The sequence below is a fragment of the Budorcas taxicolor genome, chromosome 7 (assembly GCF_023091745.1).
Source record: "Budorcas taxicolor isolate Tak-1 chromosome 7, Takin1.1, whole genome shotgun sequence".
In the NCBI taxonomy this organism is placed as follows: domain Eukaryota; kingdom Metazoa; phylum Chordata; class Mammalia; order Artiodactyla; family Bovidae; genus Budorcas; species Budorcas taxicolor.
The window spans coordinates 52084993-52106273 of record NC_068916.1 but is presented as its reverse complement, the minus strand read 5'-3'; the positions used below and the strand labels follow the sequence as shown (position 1 = coordinate 52106273).

The 21281-nt window shown below is 41.4% G+C and overlaps 1 protein-coding gene across 4 annotated transcripts in view; it reads right to left on the bottom strand.

Annotated features, from left to right (window-relative positions):
- The window catches only part of LOC128050922 (protocadherin gamma-C3), a 96804-nt gene that overhangs the window by 25843 nt on the left and 49680 nt on the right, over positions 1–21281 (bottom strand). Inside the window, exon 1 of one of the 4 annotated variants that reach the window (XM_052643429.1) lies at positions 4561–7119. The exons of the other annotated variants lie outside the window; for them this stretch is intronic. Coding sequence (XP_052499389.1) covers positions 4561–6993 — 2433 coding nt within the window. The 5' untranslated portion in view covers positions 6994–7119. Of the gene's footprint in view, positions 1–4560; positions 7120–21281 lie in introns of those variants that run through there. 4 annotated transcript variants of the gene reach the window in all.

Sequence of the window (21281 nt, the reverse complement as noted above, 5' to 3'; positions counted from 1 at the left end):
AAAACTCTGCCCCTTTGCAGATTATGCAGAAATATATCCATCTCTTTGCAGAAAAGGCTTACACATTAATGCAGCCTATTAAATTTATGCAGTACACATTTCTGTTGTAACAGAAGGCGCAGCAGAAACCAAACCTCTCTTACTCAGATAGTCACTGATGATATACTAAATTGCCATTCATTGATTTCAAGGACAGTATGGAAGGAATGAAGGAGAGGGGGAGAAGTCAGGAGAAGAAGATGTTCCAAATCAGTAAAGAATCAGCTTGTCTGGGAGACGCTAAGGACTAGCCAATGTTCACAGATTTAATAGCTTTCTTGAATGATTGAGATCAGCTACCAACAGCACCAGTGCCTACAAATCTCCTTTATTTGACACCATGGTATGCTTGATATGTTGTTAATTACCAACTGTGACTGTTTCAAAACAGCAAGTTTTTCACGGAGCCCTAGGGGGCCTTTTGGCAAGGGAGACTTGATCTCACCCTCCCTGGAGCCTGGCTACCACCTTGCACAAATGCAGAAAGATTGTTCAAACTCACACTGTAGTTACCTGCAAACTGTAACTGGAGTCACAAACACGCTAGAATACAAAGAGAAAAATCTATCCTGATTTGCATGTGAGATTTTTAAAAATTCATCTGAATCCTCACCTAGGCTGCCAATTATTGTTGGTGGTAGTGTTTAGTAAAGTCGTATCTGACTTTTGGTGACTCCATGGCCTGCCAGGCTCCTCTGACCATGGGATTTCCAAAACCAGTAGCAAAACCAGAGGTTATCCTCCCAGGTGTTTTCCCAAGCCCTTGATCTTCAAGAATATCCTTTTGATGGTGAGGCCAGCAAACAACATTTTGGTCTCAAAGGGAGGTATCTGCTTTCTGTGTTCTTTCATCCCCAAACACCTAAACCTTCTCCCATGAGAATGACAGGTGTAAATCAGTCTGACTTATAAAGTGTTTATGCCAGGATTCACTATCTCAGTAGAATGACACCATCTTGCCCCCAAGCTGCCAGTGGGGAGGGGTAAGGAGAATCATTCTTGACTCATTCCTCTTCCGTCTTCCCTTTATCATGTCAATGAATAAGTGCTGATAATTTCACTATAGTTACATCCCTCCATCTCTACTTGTCACTGTGCCGGTTCAAGCATTTCTCAATCTTCTCAAATACTATAATAGCCTCCTAAATGTTCTAAATGTAATATAATAGCCCCATGTAATATAATAGCCCCATGTTACATTACAAGGCTTCCCCAGGTGGCTCAGTGGTAAAGAATCTGCCTGCAAATGCAGGAGACACGGGTTCAATCCCTGGGCCGGGAATATCCCCTGGGAGAGGAAATGGCAACTCACTCCAGTAATCTTGCCTGGAAAATCCCATGGACAGAGGAGCCTAGTGGGCTACAGTCCATGGGGTGGTGAAGAGTCAGACACGACTGAGTACGTATGCAAATCTTCTTAAGTGTCCAGTCCCAACATCCCCAATCCATTATGATGACTTACTTCACCATTCTTGCCTGGACAATTCCATGGACAGAGGAGCCTAGCAGGGTACAGTTCATGGGGTTGCAAAGAGTTGAACATAACTGAGTAAGCACACACACACACATTTGTGGCTACCAGAATAATCACTCCAAAACAAACAAACAAAAACTCTGACGACATTATATCAGTTCAAAATTCTGCAATGACTATCATGGATATAGAATAAAATAAAAAATCCTTGGCATAGCCTAAAGGTAACTCAAGATTTAACTCCTGCCTACTTGCTTCACTTTATCTCCTGCAAAAGTTGTTTTACAAATACACTTTAAGGTTCAGCAATAATAAAAAAACTTTATCCCTCCACATAGAATTTCCTGCAAGGGTCCCTCTCTACTCGCCTTTCACCTTTATTATTTGATAAACTACTACTCAACTTTCATCCTCAGATCAAGCATCATCACCTGTATGAATTCTTCCTGATTTCCCCAGGCTGACTGGAGTGTTTCTTTTCCTTTGCTCCCATTGCTTCCTGTATTATATAGATTTCCCTTATCATTTTTGTGGGTGTGTGTACATGTCTGTCTCCTATGGTACTCCGTGTGCCATAGGAGCAGGGACTGTGCCTTTTCATCTTTTAAACTGTCTGGTACATTCACCAATACATGGTGAATTAGTGCTATTATCACTTGTTAGTTCAACAAGTATCTATTGAATGCTTGTACTTTATAAGTATTTTATATTGAGTATACATTTTATATACATTACTTTTCATTCTCACACAATTTTGGAAGAGTTTATATTTGAGAACACAAGCTCATGAATGTTAGGAGACTTGTGTAAAGTCTATCAAGTGCAGTATTAGGGTCTCCCCACTTTCACCTCTGGTCTGTCTAGAAAGAAAGAAAACCTCTTTCTGTAACATCTTAAATCATTTTCCTAACAGTGTGTCATCCCTGTAGCCATCAACTGACCCTTTTTGCTGGCTTTAATATCCAAGAACTGACCTCTTATAGATCTCAATCCCTTTTATTTGCAAGTTGACACCAAAACAAACATATCTATATTATTAATACTTGAACTGGAGGTCATAAAGCCCGAATCCTATATATCCTAGACTTGACCTTTTTATGCCAAGTGTGTGATTCTCCTATCTCTAGATTTTTAAAACAGGTGTATTGAGCTACATAATTTATCCATTACACCATACAATTCACCCCTTTAAAATGTACAATTCAATGGTTTTTAGTATATTCACATATGCTAAAATGATGCAAACACCACAGTATTATAGGAAAATGTTTTCACCCCTAAAAGAAACACCACATCCATTGCTGAGCTCTAAATTTTTAAAGAAATAGTTGCCCAGGGGCTAGTGGTTGAGGAAGATTTTTCTCCTTAGATGACTGAAATATCTCACATCTTCCCTACAGTGCTTTCCTAGAGCTATTCTATATAATACTTTAAGGTTGAGAAATAACATTATAGAATTTTTTAAAGTTCAGTCTGGCAAAACAAGGCTGGCTGCTGGTTCTGTGAACTTCAAAATAACACTTCGTTTCAAAAACATGCTAATTGACGGACAGGCATATCTTAGGGCAATGCTTTTCAAATTTGCCTTCACACTGGAATCACTTGAGGACCTTCAAAAAATATCAATGCCTGTGTCCCATCCCAACAGACTGCTTTAATCCATCTGGGATGTGGCCTGGGCTTCAGGGTTTTTAAAAGGTCCCTAGGTAATCCTGGTGTGCAACCACGTTTGAGAACATCATTCAAAGGAAAATGCCAGTTGTTTTCCAGTCTGACCAGAAAAGCAGCAGCTGCTTCTCTCTGGCTTTCATCCTTCCTTAGCCTTTCCATATATGCCTCTGCTTTGTCATCTTGAACTGTCTCCAGGTTAGTAGCTAAAGAATTTTTTGGAACTATGACACAACACACACTGTGCATATATTGCATCATGTACTAATCTTACAAAACTCTTGCTACTTCTTTTCCACATACTAAAAATGGGGCTAGAAAATAGATTAACTTGGCCATGGACTCATGGATGGTAAGTGGTGGAGCTTCCTATGTCTAACTGCCAGACCCAAAGGTTGATAGCAATAATACACTTATCAGTAACAAAGTTATAGTTGTTCTCCCACAGATGGAAGTATGTTTAAGCCGCACTCCAAAACAAAGGCCTGGACACTATCCTGAATAAATGAAAGCTTTATCTTTTTTCTCAGGGTATGAATTTGCCTGTCACACTACATTTATACTAAAATAATAATAATAATGGTAAAAGGATAGGAATGAACACTTAGGGCAAAAAGAACTTTCATTTTGTACTTTATGTCCTTCTGAATTTATTTTCAAAGTAAATATTACTTTTACTTTTATAATGAATGGTGGTTACCTTTGGATTTGGGAATAAAGTTAATTTTAATTTTTTCTTATATTTTTCCATATTTTCCAAATTTTCTATAATGCACATGTAAGTAATGTCCACATAATTTCCTGTAGTGTCCTTGAAATAAAATTTAAAGGACTCTAGAATTTTCTTTCTTTCATAGAAAGCCATCTGAGAATGAGGAAGAAGATCTGTCCAATCAAAGGAAAATTATCAGCAAACCATTAGTTTTAATGCAGATGTGGCAATCATTTGAAAGATGGACAGATGAGGTAGTCTTTATACTCCTAGCAGCTGCTACTGGCTAGAGGTTTCATTAACTTGTACTCAATGCAAATGATACCAAGCTAAGCTCTGAGTGCTGAGATGGTGAGTTAAAGCTTAATGGCCCTTTAGCAGGATTGGTTAGTTGCTATGGCAAGTGAATGCTGAGGGTGTGAATTGTGTCCACAGATGAGTGGATTAACTCCACACTGTGTGGGACCGCAAACCACACTCTAGCTGGGCCATCTCCCTCCCCGAAAAGGCACAACGTTTGATCTGCGAAAAGCCAAGTAAAAATGTGGATGCATCATTAGGGAAACGTCTTGATCACTGAGAATGAAGATGGCTACATACGTTCCTAGAAGTGATGCAGGAATCAAAAAGCATTCATATCATTCCAGGGTGACTTGCTAACCCTTACCTGTCCAGGAGGGGAGCTCTCTGCACCCAGCACTTGCCTATAGAACACTGGATCAAGGCTCCGCAGAGTGTTCTGGCGGCTGGCCAGGGGGCTGGCAGCGCCAGGTTTCTTCAGCAGTGGGTCACTGCGTCTCGAATCAGTGGTGAGGTATACCTGATGGTAAAGGTGTGGGGCCATCAGGCCTCCCCGCACAGCGTCTGCGTGCAGAGAGGGCCCTGGTGTTCGGTACAGGGAGCTCACAGGGGCTCGGTATAGGTCCCTGGATTGCTTCCATTTGTAAACTTTGAATATGATCACTCCTAATACTGTGACTGCGAACCCCACGGAGACCAGGATTAGAGAGAGAAGTAGATAAAAGGTGAGATTTTTATTCTGCTCCCTGGGGGCAGAGCCAGCAGGGAACTCAGCCAGGGCTTCAGGAGATTCCTCAGTTACTGACACAGTCAGGGTCGCAGTAGTGGACAGCGATGGCTCCCCATTGTCTCTGATCAATACCGTGAGAGTCTGCCTGGGCGAATCTGTATCCTGGACTGGGCGGGCAGTGGTGATTTGACCCGTGTGAAGTCCCACAGCAAAAAGGCTCTGGTTGGGGGCTCCCAAGAGGTTGTAGGAGAGCCAGGCGTTGTGCCCTGAATCTGGGTCCCAGCCCACCACCCGTGTGACCAGGTAGCCAGCAGCAGTACCTCGAGGCAACACCTCCACTGAGCTCTGGCCAGGCCGGGGGTATAGGACCTGGGGGGCATTGTCATTGCAGTCAGTGACAAACACATTCACACTGATGTTGGTAGCCAGGACAGGAGTGCCCCCGTCGCTGATGTGGGCTGTTAACTCAAACTCACGGCGATCCTCATGGTCCAGGGGCACTAAGGATGACACGACACCACTGTCACGATTTATCGTAAAATAGCGACCCACTAGGCCTATTTCAGCTCCTTGCTCTAAGAGAAAGAAGGAAAGGCGAGCATTCTGCGGGGCGTCGGGGTCCCAGACACTTAGGTTTAGTATTGGAACACCAGGCAGGTTATTTTCCTCAACGTAAACATTGTAAGAAGACTGGGAAGACTGTGGAGGGTTGTCGTTGATGTCGGACACTTGCACCCGCACTGTCGTGAGGGCTGAGAGGGAAGGGGTTCCCGCATCTCGAGCCGTGATGCTGAGGTTGTATTCTGGCACGGTCTCCCGATCCAGGGCTGCGCTGGTTTTCAAAGTGAAGTAATTCTTGAGGGAAGATATAAGGCTAAAAGGGAGACCTGGTGGAACCTCGCATGTCACCAGCCCGTTCTCCCCAGCATCCAGATCGGTCACACTGAGCAGAGCAATGACAGTTCCAAGAGGGGCGTCCTCGGGGACTGGGCTGTACACGGAGGTGACTGTGATCTCCGGGACATTGTCATTTACGTCCACAACCTCTACCAAAACTTTACAGTGTGCTCCTTCGGGATTGGCGCCTTTGTCTTTGGCCTGTATGTAAATCTCATGGAGTTTGGCGTCTTCAAAGTCCAGCCGACCCTTGACTGTCAGCACCCCGGTAACAAGGTCCAAGGAGAATAGTTCCCGCACGCCAGCGCGGTTGTGGCTGCTGAAGGAGTAAATGATTTCGCCGTTGGGGCCTTCATCCAGATCCGTTGCACGGACTTGCACCACGCGAGTGCCTGGGGGTGCATCCTCCAGGACACGCGCCCGGTACAAGGACTGGTTGAAGGTGGGCGCATTGTCATTTGCGTCCAGCACAACGATTCGAATAGGAAGGCTGGCGGAGCGAGCCGGAGTTCCTCCGTCCAACGCCGTCAGCACCAGCTGGAGATCTGGTTCTCGCTCCCGGTCCAGGGAGCGCTCCAGAACCAGCTCCGCGTACTTAGTGCTGTCTTCCCGCGTCTGCACTCGAAGCGCAAAGTACTCGTTTCGGCTCAGCTCGTAGGTTTGTAAAGAGTTGCTTCCCACATCGGGATCATGCGCGCTCTCGAGAGGAAAGCGCGTTCCCGGCACCATGGCCTCGCTAATCTCCAATTTCATTTCCCGAGTAGGAAAAGAGGGATTGTTGTCGTTGATGTCTTGGATCACCACTTCCGCGCTGAACAACTCTAGCGGCCTCTCCACTACCAACTCCAGAGTTATGGTACAGGAGGGCAGGGTCCCACACAGCTCCTCTCGATCCAGGCGGTCGTTCACGAACATCTCTCCGGTCTCCCAGTTCACCTCAAAGAATCTTCGGCTAGCTCCGGACACCACCCGGAGCCTGCGAGCTGACAGGCTGCCGAGATCCAAGTCAAGGTCCCTGACCACGTTGCCCACCACGGAACCCTTCTCTCTTTCCTCCAGGATCTCATAGCGAATGACGGCGGCGGAAGCCTTGTGCAAGGCACCCAGAAGCAGCAAAACTCCCACCACTCTCCCGGTGCTTACCAGTCCGCCCCTCCAGGCCTCTGGGACCATCTCACTCAAAGACAGTTCCTCTTAGCAGGGTCCAGATCGTCCCGGCTTCTTTCCCGAGAAACTTTCAGCGGGTTAGCGCTTGGGCGCTGGGCTCCGAGTCGGACATGGCTTTCTGGATGCCGCTGATTTGCTCGCCGGCTGTTCAGTCTCGGCCTCATCCCCCGGCGCCGAGAGGGGACGGGCCGGGGCCAGATCTCCAGCGTCTCCATTGGCCGACAGCGGCACGCAGAGTCCCAGCCAATAACTGCACGAAAAATGCGCCAGCGCCGGACTCTCTGAGCGGGACAAGCACTAGCGCCGGGAACTTCTTTCCTTTGGCTTTCTTCCAGAGTTTACAGCCAGAGCTCCTTGGCAGAAGCTGCACATCCGAAACCCACCTTAGCTGGAAAGCCAACTACCAGGTGATGAAGCTGGCCTTCCTACAAGTCTAAAAGCCGAACAAAGGCCGGTTAAACATTTTAACCGCTATCTTTAATCTCTAAAACGGGGTTCAAACCTAACCAAAAAACAACACAACGTTACCTGGTCTACTGGAGGACTAGGTAAAACTCACCTAGCTGGACTCTACTAGTAGAGAGGCGTTTAGCTTTTTTTTTTGAGGTATTAATAACAATTTTAGTTTTCTTTCTTAACAAATGCGACTGTAGCATTCCGGTCAATTCCCCAGTAGAGAAAAATCTACAGGAGCTACCACCGTTTGGTTTAACTTTGTTTTGTGAAATTTAAAAACATAGTTCAGGTATCTTTTTAAATTGAATGTTATTGCTTAGTTCTTATTTCTTCACAATGAGGGAGCAATGTGAAATTTTTCTATCCTATTTGTCCCAACAAGCATAATCTCAATCAGAAAGCATAATTTCTAAAGTTTTCCTTTACTTGATCAATCTCTTTCTCAAGATCATGAGGCATGCCACAAAAAGATGTTGCATTGCTAATAAAGGATAATATCCCCTCTTCACTATGCCCCCCCCCAAAAAAGAAAAATGACCAGGTTTTATTTACCACCTGGAACACTTATAAAATGATTGGGATATCCAAAATACAAAACCTTTAGCCAGGGAATAAAGAGTCTGAATTTTTCTGCATTTAAGATTGTAATCAAACAAAACAGTAATGACTAGGATAATGAATAAGACAGTCAACTATAAGTTAGAACCCAGTCATACATCCTTTGAAAACAAACTACCTTCTAAGGGTTCCTGTGTTCCTATCCTATTAAATCAATAACGCAGATAAAATTCTGGCATCAGAGTAAGTCAATGATATATATCTCCCATAAAAAAGAACACAGTAATGTCATCTGCAGCATCAGGGATGCAACTAGAAATTTTCATAATAATTAAAGTAAGTCAGAGAAAGACAAATACCTTATGTCACTTATATGTGGAATCTACAATGCGGCACAAATGGGACTTTCCTGGTGGTCTAGTGGTTAAGACTCTGCACTCCCAATGCAAGGGACATGAGTTCGATCCCTGATTGGGGAACTAAGATCTCGCATATCAAATAAAAACCAATAAAAAATAAGGCATGAATGAACTTATCTACAAAGCAGAAACAGACTTGCAGACACAGAGAGCAGACTAGTAGTTGCCAAGGGGGAGGGAGGAGGGATAGAGACCATCTGGAGTTTGGGGTTGGTCTATGCAAACTACTACATTTAGAATGGATAAACAATAAGGTCCTATGTATACAGCACAGGGAACTATATCCAATCTCCTGAGACAAACCATAACAGAAAAGAATATAAAAAAGAATGTATACGTGTAAAACTGAGTCACTCTGCTGTGCACAGAAATGAACACAACACGGCAAATCAACTATACTGCAATAAAAAACAAATGCATAGCCTTTGTATCTGGCTTCTTTCACTTAGTATAGTGTCAAACCCAACTCTTAACCACACCCTCAAAAAATGTTTTCTCTCCACCCTTCCTCATCTAATAAGGGCCACTTCTAGTCTAGTCAGAAATTCTCAGGTCACCCCGGAAGCCCCATCAGCAGTCACAGGATGGACAGCCAGCCAGCCATGGCGATCTTTGAGCAGCTGGACTACATCATCAATGAGCCTTCTCCCAAGCTGCACAACGGGCATGTTCACCAGGACTTCCAGGAATTTGTAAATAAATGCCTGATTAAGAACCCAACCGAGCTAGCAGACCTGAAGATGCTTATGAACCACGCCTTCATCAAGCGGTCTGAGGTGGAAGATGTGGATTTTGCTGGCCGGTTGCCCGTAGAACACTGAGGCTGAACCAGTCCAGCACGCCCACACAAACCGCCATGAGTCGATACTCCCACTATGGCTACCGCCACCCACCCAGCGCACCCTGGCCCACCACTCCTGCCACACTTTCCTTTGGGACACACATGTGGTCCTTGGATCCCCAGAGGCCAAGGCCACTGTGCTGTCTTCTCAGAACCTGTTTCCTTAGGTTTAAGGGTGTGTGTTGGGGGGAACAGGGAAAGAAAAAGGAAACATGCCCCCCAAAAATAAATTCTCAGGTCATTCTTGGGACTTCCCTGGTGGTCCAAGGCTTGAGAATCTGTACTGCAACACAGGGGAAGTGGATTCAATCCCTAGCCCACTTGCCACAACTAGAGAACGCCCTCAGGGCTCAAGGAAGACACATGCAGCCAAAGTAAAAAAATAAAAAATAAATTCTCAGGTCATTCTTAACATCTTTCTCTATATTCCTACATTTAATTCATTACCAGTTCATGTCAATCCTTACTACTTCCAAACTATACTCTGAATCTATTGATTACTTTCCCCTTTACTGCTACCATCTTAAATACTGTCAGCTTCCCCTCCGGTCTTCTTACTTCCTCTTTCACTTTCCCTAAACTCCATTTTGCATGTGGAAACCTAAAGAATCTTTCAAAAATATCTATTAAATCTTTTCAAAAATATCTCCTTACTAAATACATTGCTTGGTACCAGGACTGGCTACATAATTTGCAGGACCAGTGCAGAATGAAAACAAGGGAACTCCTTGTTTAAAAATTACTACAGGGGGAAAGTGCAACTATCTGTTGAACCACCACTGACAGGAGGGTACTAGAACCCACCAAAAAAAGATACTGCACGTCCAAAGACAAGACGCTGCAGCCAGATGATAGGAGGGGCACAGTCACGATAAAATCAAATCCCATACCCCGTCAGTGGGTGACCCACAAATTGGAGAAAAATAATACCAAAGAAGTTCACCCACTGTTGTGTAGGTTCTGAACCCCATGTCAGGCTTCCCAGCCTGGGGATCCCCAGGGAATCCGGCTTTGAAGGCCAATGGGATTTGATTATAGGACTTTCACAGGACTGGGGGAAACACAGACTTCAATCTTGGAGGGCACAAACAAAATCTTGCATGCAACAAGACCCATAGGAGAGAAGCAGTGACTCCACAGGAGTCAGAACCAAAACTACCTGCTAGTGTTGGAGGGTCTCCTGTGGAGGCATGGACTGGCAGGGGCTCACCACGGGGTTGGGGGCACAGGCAGCATCAAGCTGGGAAGGTCCCCCTTGGCATAAACCCTCTTGGAGTTCACCATTAACCCAACCACAGAACCTGCAGACCCCAGGGCTGGGTCACCTCAGGCCAAACAACAATCAGCGAGAGAGTGCAACCCCATCCATCAGCAGATAATTGGATTAAAGCTTGACTGAGCAAAGCCCTGTCCGCCAAAGCAAGACCCCGTTTTTCCCATGGCCAGTCCCTCCCATCAGAAAGCTTACACAAGCCTCTTAGCATCATCCAGAGGGCAGACAGAAGAAGCAAGAAGAAGCACAGTCCCACAGCAACTAAAACAAAAGCCATATTACAGAAAGTTAATCACAATGGAAAAGCACAAAGTTATGTCCCAGATGAAGGGACAAGATGAAACCCCAGAAAAACTAAATAAAGTGGAGATACACAACCTTCCAGAAAAAGAACTCAGAATATTGTTAGTAAAGATGATTCAGGATCTTAGGAAAACAATGGAGATGTTTACCAAAGACCTACAAGAACTAAAGAACAAATAAACAGAGATGAACAATACACTAGAAGGAATCAATAGCAGAATAACTGAGGCAGAAGAATGCATAAATGATCTAGAGAACAGGATGGTGGAAATCACTGCCATAGAACAGAATACAGAAAACAGGATGAAAAGAAATGAAGACAGCCTAAGAGACTGCTGGGACAACATTAATCGTATCAACATTCACATTATAGGAGTCCCAGAAGGAGAAGAAAGAAAGGACCTGAGAAAACATTTGAAGAGAAAATAGCTGAAAACTTCCCTAACATGGGAATTCGGCTTCCCTGATAGGTCAGTTGGTAAAGAATCCATCTGCAATGCAGGAGACCCAGGTTTGTTTCCCAGGTTGGGAAGATCCCCTGTAGAAGGGATAGGCTACCCACTCCAGTATTCTTGGGCTTCCCTTGTGGCTCAGCTGATAAAGAATCCACCTGCAATGTGTGAGATCTGGGTTCAATCCCTGGGTTGGGAAGATCCCCTGGAGAAACGAAAAGCTACCCACTCGGTATTCTGGCCTGGAGAATTTCACACACTGTACAGTCCATGGGGTCACAAAGAGTTGGACATGACTGAGCCATTTTCAATTTCCCTAACATGGGAAAGGAAATAGTCAACCAAGTCCAGGAAGCACAGAAAATCCCAAGCAGTATAAACCCAAGGAGGAACACACCAAGACATACAGAAATCAAACTGACACAAATTAAAGACAAAGATAAAATATTAAAAGCAACAAGAAAAAAAAGATAAATAACATACAAGGAAACTTCCATCAGGCTATCAGCTGATTTTTCAACAGAAATTCTACAAGCCAGAAGGGAATGGCATGATATATTGAAAGTAATGAAAGGGAAGAACCTACAACCAAGAACACACTACCCAGCAAGACTCTCATTCACATATGATGGAGAAATAAAAATCTTTCCAGACAAGCAAAAGCTTAGAGAATTCAGCACCACCAAACCAGCTTTTACAATGAATGCTAACGGAACTTCTCTAGGCAGGAAACACAAAAGAAGGAAAAGACCTACAGAAAATTAACCCCAAACAATTAAGAAAACGGTAATAGGATCATACATATGGATAATTACCTTAAATGTAAATAGATTAAATGCACCAACCAAAAGACATAGACTGGCTGGTGGATGAAGACATGTACATGTATGCACTTCCACTTACCACATCACTCTGCTTGACCCCCCAAATTGTATGTAATTATTTTATATTGTTAGGTTAATCATGTTCCCATTATGACTTACAACTGTAATTATCTTATTTTTTGTCTGACAATTGTGAAAACTGATAAACATCTTTCACTATTATGATTATGTAACTATTACTCACATAATACCATTGTATGATTGGTGAAAAGAAAAATAAAAGAACCCGATATTACCAAAACTACTATTTAATAGCAAAACCTGTAATCACTTTAAAATCCAGATGCATACCAGAATTATCTTGAAATTTTTTGAAAAATACAAATGTCCAGGTATTGCTTTTTCTTCAGAGCTCCAGATATGTTTCTAATGAGCAGCCATGTTTAAAAACAACTGAACTATATGATGATCTTTTACTTTTATCTAGTTTGTTTCACTTTTTCTATTTCATATTCAGTATTCAGGGCTACCATTTCATTTAGCTTATGTTTTCCAATTTCTCCATCTCTTTTTTATGCTCTTTCTCAAGCTTCTATCAAGATGCAGTAGAATAGCTTTTGTATACACATATATAAATAATATGTATAATATATGTATTTTAGAAAACTTATGAATTTTTGCCTAACAAAAATTTATGACATTTTGAACCCACTTGTTTGACTTAGTATGAGTAGAATGCTAGATTTCTAATTTTAAAAGATATATAACAAGCAACAAAAGTTTACTATATAGCATAGGGAACTATAGTCAATATCTTATAATAACCTATAATGGAAAGTAATTTCAAAAATAATAGATATGTATACATATAACTGAATCATCTTGCTGTGCACCTGAAACATTGTAAGTCAACTATACTTCAATAAAATACATATATTAAGAAAAAAGATTTCTACAGGGCTTCCCTGGTGGTCCAGTGGTTGAGACTCAACCTGCCAGTGCAGGGAACATGGGTTCAATCCCTGGTCCAGGGAGATTCTACATGCGGGGGCGTCAACTAAGCCCATGTACCACAGCTACTGAGCCCGTGCTCTGCAACAACAGAAGCCACTGCATTAAGAAGCCCAAGCACCACAGCAAAGAGTAATGGCTCACTGTGACTAGAGAAGGCCCATGTACAAAAAGACCCAGTGCAGTCAAAAAACAAAAATAAATTTAAAAATTAAAAAATAAAAATTACTACAGTTTCAAAACGTTGACAGCAGAGCATTAAACCAAATGCTAGGCTCTTCAAAGAATGGGGACCAGTATGACTGCACAGTTCACATATCCATGAACATGGCCTTGCCTGGCACAGAGAAGTATTGCCTAATATTATGTTTTAAAATATTAGGTAACTACCTAATATTATTTACTCCGAAAGGATCAATATCAGAAAAACTTACTCATGGTACTATTAAATTAATGAATTCAAGGGAAAACATAGGTATTATCCTCTAAAAACCCAAATATCATCTAGTAATCTTTTTTTTTTTTTTAATATTAACCCTCATAGTCAACGGAAGAGTCTGAAATGCAGCACTTGGGCGTGATCTCAAAAATTACTAAACGGTCTCAGTTTGTTTCCAAGGCAAACCATTCAACATTACAGTAATCGAAGTTTATGCCCCAACCACTAATGCTGAAGAAACTGAAGTTGAATGGTTCTATGAAGACCTACAAGACCTCCTAGAACTAACACCAAAAGATGTCCTTTTCATCACAGGAGATGAATGCAAAAGTAGGAAGTCAAGAGATACCTGGAATAACAGGCAAGTTTGGCCTTGGAGTACAAAATGAAGCAGGGCAAAGGCTAACAGTTTTGCCAAGAGAATGCACTGGTCATAGCAAACACCCTCTTCCAACAACGCAAGAAATGACTCTACACATGGACATCAGATGGTCATACCGAAATCAGATTGATTATATTCTTTGCAGCCGTAGCTCCACATGATAAGCCAAAAATAGATCGAGAGCTGACTGTGGTTCAGATCATGAGCTCCTTATTGCAAAATTCAGGCTTAAACTGAAGAAAGTAGGGAAAACCACTTGATCATTCTGGTATGACCTAAATCAAATCCCTTATGATTATACAGTGGAAGTGACAAATAGATTCAAGGGATTAGATCTGATAGACAGAGTGCCTGAAGAACTATGGACAGAGGTTTGTAACAGTGTACAGGAGGTGGTGACCAAAACCATTTCCAAAGTTAAGAAATGCAACAAGGCAAAATGGTTGTCTGAGGAGACCTTACAAATAGCCGAGAAAAGTGAAGTGAAAGGGAAAGGAGAAAAGGAAAGATATACCCATCTGAATGCAGAGTTCCAGAGAATAGTAAGGAGAGATAAAAAGGCATTCTTAAGTGAACAATGCAAAGAAATAGAGGAAAACAACAGAACGGGAAAGACTAGAGATGTCTTCAAGAAAATTAGAGATAACAAGGGGACATTTCATACAAAGATGGACACAATAAAGGTCAGAAATGATATGGGCCTTACAGAAGCAAAAGAGACTAAGAAGAGGTGGCAAGACTACACAGAAAAACTGAACAAAAAAGGTCTTAATGACCTGGATAACCATGATCGTGTGGTCACTCACGTCAAGCCAGACATCCTGCAGTGTGAAGTCAAGTGGGCCTTAGGAAGGATTACTATGAACAAAACTAGTGGAGGTGATGGAATACTAGCTGAGCTAGTTCAAATCCTAAAAGATGATGCTGTGAACATGCTGCCCTTAGAATGCCAGCAAATTTGGAAAACTCAGCAGTGGCCACAGGGCTGGAAAATGTCAGGTTTCATTCCAATCCCAAAGCAATGCCAAAGAATGCTCAGACTACTGCACGATCTTGCTCATTTCACATGCTAGCAAGGTAATGCTCAAAATCCTTCAAGCTAGGCTTCAACTGTATGTGAACTGAGAACTTCCATATGTACAAGCGGGGTTTAGAAAAGGCAGAGGAACCAGAAGTGAAACTGTCAACATCTGTTGGGACCACAGAAAAAAGCAAGGGAATTTCAGAAAAACATGTACTTCTGCTTCATTGACTATGCTAAAGCACAGAGACGGGAATATGAGACCACCTTACCTGCCTCCTGAGAAACCTGTAAGCAAGTCAAGAAGCAACAGTTAGAACCAGACATGGAACAACAGACTGGTTCAAAATTGGGACAGGATTACATCAAGGCTGTATATTGTCACCCTGCTTATTAAACTTATATGCACAGTACATCATGTGAAATGCTGGACTGGATGAATCACAAGATGAAAGAAAGATTGCAAAGAGAAATATCAATAACCTCACATATGCAGATGACACCACCCTTATGGCAGAAAGTGAAGAGGAACTAAAGAGCCTCTTGGTGAAGGTCAAAAAGATGAGTGAAAAACTGGCTTACAGCTCAACATTCAAAAAACCAAGATCATAGCATTCAGTCCCATTACTTCATGGCAAATAGATGGGGAAACATGGAAATCATGACAGACTTTACTTTCTTGGCCTCCAAAATCACTGCAGATGGTGATTGCAGCCATGAAATTAAAAGATGTTTGCTTCTTGGAAGAAAAGCTATGACAAACCTAGACAGCATATTAAAAGCAGAGACATCACTTTGCCAACAAAAGTCTGTCTAGTCAAAGCGATAGTTTTTCCAGTAGTCATGTATGGATGTGAAAGTTGGAACCATAAAGAAGGATGACTGCTGAAGAATTGATGCTTTCAAATTGTGGTGCTGGAGGACTCCCGAGAGTCCCCTGGACTGCAGGAGATCAAGCCATCAATCCTAAAGGAAATCAACCTGAATATTCATTGGAAGGACTGTTGCTGAAGCTCCAATACTGTGGCCATCTGATGAAAAGAGCCAACTCATTGGAAAAGATCCTGATGCTGGGAAAAACTGAGGGCAGGAGGAGCAGGGGGTGACAGAGGAGGGGATAGTTGGATGGCATCACCAACTCAATGGACATGAGTCTGAGCAAACTCGGGGAGACAGTGAAGGTCAGGGAAGCCTGGCGTGCTGCAGTCCATGGGGTGCAAAGAGTTGGACACGACTTAGCAACTGAACAACAACAATCTTTTCTTTTTAAATGATTGCAACAATCAATTTAATTTTTTTAAAGATTTGTTTGGTTATGGACCATTTTTAAAGTCTATTGAATTTGTTCCAATATTGCTTCTTTTTTATATTTTGGTTTTTTGCCTCTGGGCCTTTCCTGGTGGCTCAGATGGTAAAGAATCTGCATGCAATGCGGGAGACCTGGGTTGCATCCCTGGGTTGGGAAGATTCCCTAGAGAAGGGAATGGCTTCCCACTCCAGTATTCTGGCCTGAAGAATTCCACCGACAGAGGAGCCTGGCAGGCTACAATCCATGGGATGGCAAACAGCTGGACACAACTGAGCCACTTTCACTTTTTTGCCCCTGAGGGATGTGAGACCTTAACTCTCTGACCAGGGATTGAATCCGCCCCCACCTTGCAGTGGAAAGCAAAGTCTTAATCACTGGACCATCTAGTAATCTTTGAATTCAATCCAGTTTGGCTATTTGAGGAACATCCTCAAGGTTAAATTAAGGGATAATTTAAGGAGCAATTATGTAAGAAGAGATAATCAATAGATCAACATGTATAACAATTTGGACAGGTGGGATATTCAAGGATTTGGAGGAAGCTGAATGGTTTAGCCTTAATATTTCTGTGATGTTCATCTGAAGTTTATGTGAAAAATATTTTGCATATTTGATTTGAAAAGATCTATGAACCTTAAGAATAAGAAAGTATTTCATTAATAATTTGGAACAAGATCAGTGATTTAGAGGTTTAAGGGAAAACAAAGAGGTCTACCTCTCATTCAATTTGAATGACCTTCTCTGCTAGTCTTGATCACATTAGTACAATTACTGTTTATTACACCACAGAACTTAAATGTGCCAGGAAATTTGTCCACATGAAAACATCCCAAGAGGCCTTAGGTCTCTTTAGAGAGATGAAATTTTTAAAATTTTCCCCTAGTATGCTACTATATTGTTACCAAAATTATTACGCATTTTTTGAAACAGGTAGTCTTGTATGAGCTATTTTTTCTAAATGAAGTAATTGACTTCAATATGTAATGATAACTGAGTGAGAAAGAAGTGTAACTTTCTGATCTTTAAAACTTTCTGGCAATACAGAAGCTTAGTACATGACCAAGATGTAGTCTCAAATCACTGAGACAAATATGAAGTTTAAAAAAAAAAAAAGTACTGGGAAACTGGATAGCCATTTAGGGGGGTAAAAAAAGATAAAATTAGTTCCATACCTCAGCACACATAAGAATAAAGTCCATATAGATCAAGGATCTAAATGTACAAACAAAAACATACAAGTACCAAAAGAAAACTAATGGATTTTTCTATAACCTGAGTGTGGGACAAGGCTTTCTAACTATTACTGAAAACCTAAATGTATATAGGAAAAGACTGACTCATTTGATTACATAAAAATGCAAGGGGGAAATGTTCCTATACAAAAATACCATAAACAAAATTGAAAGAAAATGACATACTGGGAGAAAATATTTACAACTTATTTCTTGGGCAAAGGGCTAATATCACTAAACGTATAAGTAACTTTTTAAAAATTTAGGACAAAACACTCAAAAAATCTAATAGAAAAATGAGATTAAAAAATGAGCAGACAATTTTTAAAAGAAATAAACTGGCTCTTAAACATATGAAAAGGTATTTAACTTCAACAGTAATGAGACCTACTCTAATCAAAGTGATTTTGAGATTTTAAAAAACTGATCAGATTAGCAAAAATTAAAAAGGTTGGCAACATATTCTGTAGATGAGGCTATGGAAAAATAAGCATTCTCATCTACCGGAATGCAAAATGGTACAATCTGTATGTAGGGAAATAGTTATATCTAACAGAATCACATATGTACTTACCCTATGACTTAGCAATCACAGTGTTAGAAATTTACCCTAAATATACACCTCAAAAATTATGAAAATACACATGCACCAGGTTACTAATTACAGTGTTATTTATAATTGCAAAAAGACTGGAAACTACTTAAATGGAAAACCTTAGTTGGTTGAATAGACGATGATATGAACAAATACAGAGTTTTGTGAAGCAACAAAAAAGATCTTTGTAAAATGATATAGAATGACTTCCAGAATATATTGTTAATGCAAAAAGCAAAGTGAAAAGCTCTTCTGACAATGTGGAACTAGCTATATGACTTTAAGCAAATATAAAATTTATAAAAATATGTAGAAAAATGTTTTTAGACATTGGCACAAAAGGAGTGCAAGACTGAGAGAAGGGAAGCATTGAGATGAGCCCCAGAATCTTTTCGTTTTTTAACCTGGAGGCAATTTTCAGAGGGAAAATGACTGAAAAAGATAAACAGCCCTTTAGGATGCTGTGGGAAAATATCAAGTGGTCTAATATAAGTGAAATCTGAGTTCTCTAATTTTGTATATGTGTATGCGGGGGGGATAAATAGTATTTGAAAATAGCCCCAACTTCCTAAATTCAAAGAAAATTATAGACCCACAGAATCAAGAAGTAGTATTAAATACACCACAAAAATGCACTATAAAGAAAACACAATAAAGAAAAACACACCAAGTTTCATCATAATCAAATTTCTGAAATCCATTGATAAAGAGAGTAATTTAGAAGCAGCCAGTGGAAATTAAAGAGAACAAACAAAAGAAAGATCTCAGACTCTGCATCAAAAATAGTGCAAGGCATAAGAAAGAGGAACTATCATCTTTAAAGTATAATACTTTAATCTTCAAAGTATAATACTGTAATCTTTAAAGTATTAAAAGAAAAAAATTGGCAACCCAGAATTCTATATCCACCAAAAGTACTTTACAAAAATGAAGGTGAAATAAAGATTATTTTCAAATAAAAACCTGGAAAATCTGCAACCAGATCTATACTGCAGGAAACATTAAAGGAAGTTCTTTAGTCAAAAGAAAAGGTGATCTATGTAACAAGGTGATCAATGGAAACATGGATCTATGTAAGGAATCAATGACAGAAATGATAAAAATGCAAGCTGCATATGAAAGACTTTTCATTTTTAAATTTCTTTAAAAGATAATTAATTATTTAAAGCAAAAAGAACAGTGTGGGGCTTAAAATAATACAGTAGTACAACAGGGCAACAATGGCACCAAAAAAAGAAAAGGAGGGAAATGGAAGTATACTGTTATACTGGCATAATATTACTCCAATTCTATTATATTTATTAACATAAGTTAAAGATGTATAGTGTAAACCTTAGAAAAACACTTGAAAATCAAGGAGGATACCAAATAAACTAGTATCTGAGACAAAACAGAATACTAAACAATAATATAAAAGAGGACAGGAAATAATCAAAGAAGGAATAAACAATGGATGGAGAGCACTCACAGGAAACAATCAAAGAAGGAATTAATTAATTGGCCAACAGGCACCAATTACTGCCATCCCACCTGCTATATCAGGAGCATGTACAGGGCTGCCTCACCTACCACACACATCAAGGGGATAACAGCCAGCACACACTGAGAAAAGCAGCAGCAATCATCCAGACTAAAGGCAGCACCTCAATCTTGGACAAAATGGTGCAGCAGAAGAACTTGAACTCACCTTCTCTCATGAAAACACCGAAATCACAAACAACTGCTGAACAACCGTCGACAGAAAAGGCTGGATCTACCAAAAGAGAGTTTTTACATCCAAAGACAAAGAAGCCACAACAAAGTGTTAGGAGGGGCACTTTCAAGAAATCCTACAGGGAGTTCTCTCAGTGGTCTAGAGCTTAGGATTTGGTGCTTTCACTTCTGTGGCCTGGGTTCAATCCCTAGTCAAGGAACTGAGATCCCATAAACTGCATGACACTGCCAAAAAAAAAAAAAGAAATCCCATACTGGCCAGGTGGGTGACCCACAAACTGAGAAAAAGAAAAAAAGGCTGTATTGCAGAGGATCTCATAAGGAGTGAGAGTTCTAATCTCCACATGAGGCTCCCCAGTCTGAGGGTCTGGGATCGGGGGAGGAGCCTCCAGAGTATTTGGTTTTGAAGGACAGCAGGGCTTGCGTACAGGAGCTCCACAGGACTGAGGGAAGCAGATTCCACTCCTGTGGATGCACACAGATATGACATGCACAGGGACCCAGCACAAAGCAGTGACTCCACAGAAGACTGGGCTAGACCTACCCACAGATATTGGAAGGTCTCCTGGGGAGGTGGGGTTGGCTTTGGCTCACTGTTGGGGCAAGAACACTGGTGGCAGAGGCCCCTGGAAATACTGATTGGCATGAACTCCCCCAGAGATTGCACCAAGAGCTGACCAACAGCCTAAAAGTCAGTGCTGGGATGCCTCGGGCCAAACAACCAGCTGGAGGAACACAGCCCAATCAGCAGCAGCTCAGGCTCCTGAGCTTATACACCCTTACTAAACGCTGCTAAACACACCCCCTTACACAGCCCTTCCTACCACAGAGACAAGGCCCAAATCCCCCCACCATGGGGCAGGCACCAGAAGTAAGAAGAACTATGATCCTGCAGCCTGTGGAAAGAAGACAGCCACAGAAAGTTAGACAAAATGAGGTAACAGAGAAGTATGTTCCAGATGAGGAAACAAAATAAAACCCCAGAAGAATTAAGTGAAGTAGAGATAGGCAGTCTACTTGAGAAAGAATTCAGAGCAATGACAGTAAAGATGATCCAAGATCTCAGAAGAAGAATGGACTCACAGACTGAGAAAATACAAGAAATTTTTAACAAAGAGTTCAGTTCAGTCGCTCAGTCATGTCCAACTCTTTGAGACCCCATAAATCAGAAGATCTAAAAAGCAAACAAAATGAGATAAACAATACAATAACTGAAAGGAAAAAATCACACTAGAAGGAATCAACAGAAGAATAAATGAGGCAGAGGAATGAATAAGTGATCTGAAAGATAGATGGTTAGAAATTACTGCCATGAGAAGAAATGAGGCCAGTCTCAGAAACCTCTGAGATAACATTAAACACACCAACATTCACATTATAGGAGTCTCAGAAGGAAAAGAGACAAAGGGTCCAAGAAAATAGTTGAAGAGACTATAAGCTGAAAACTTATACAGCATACACTCAAG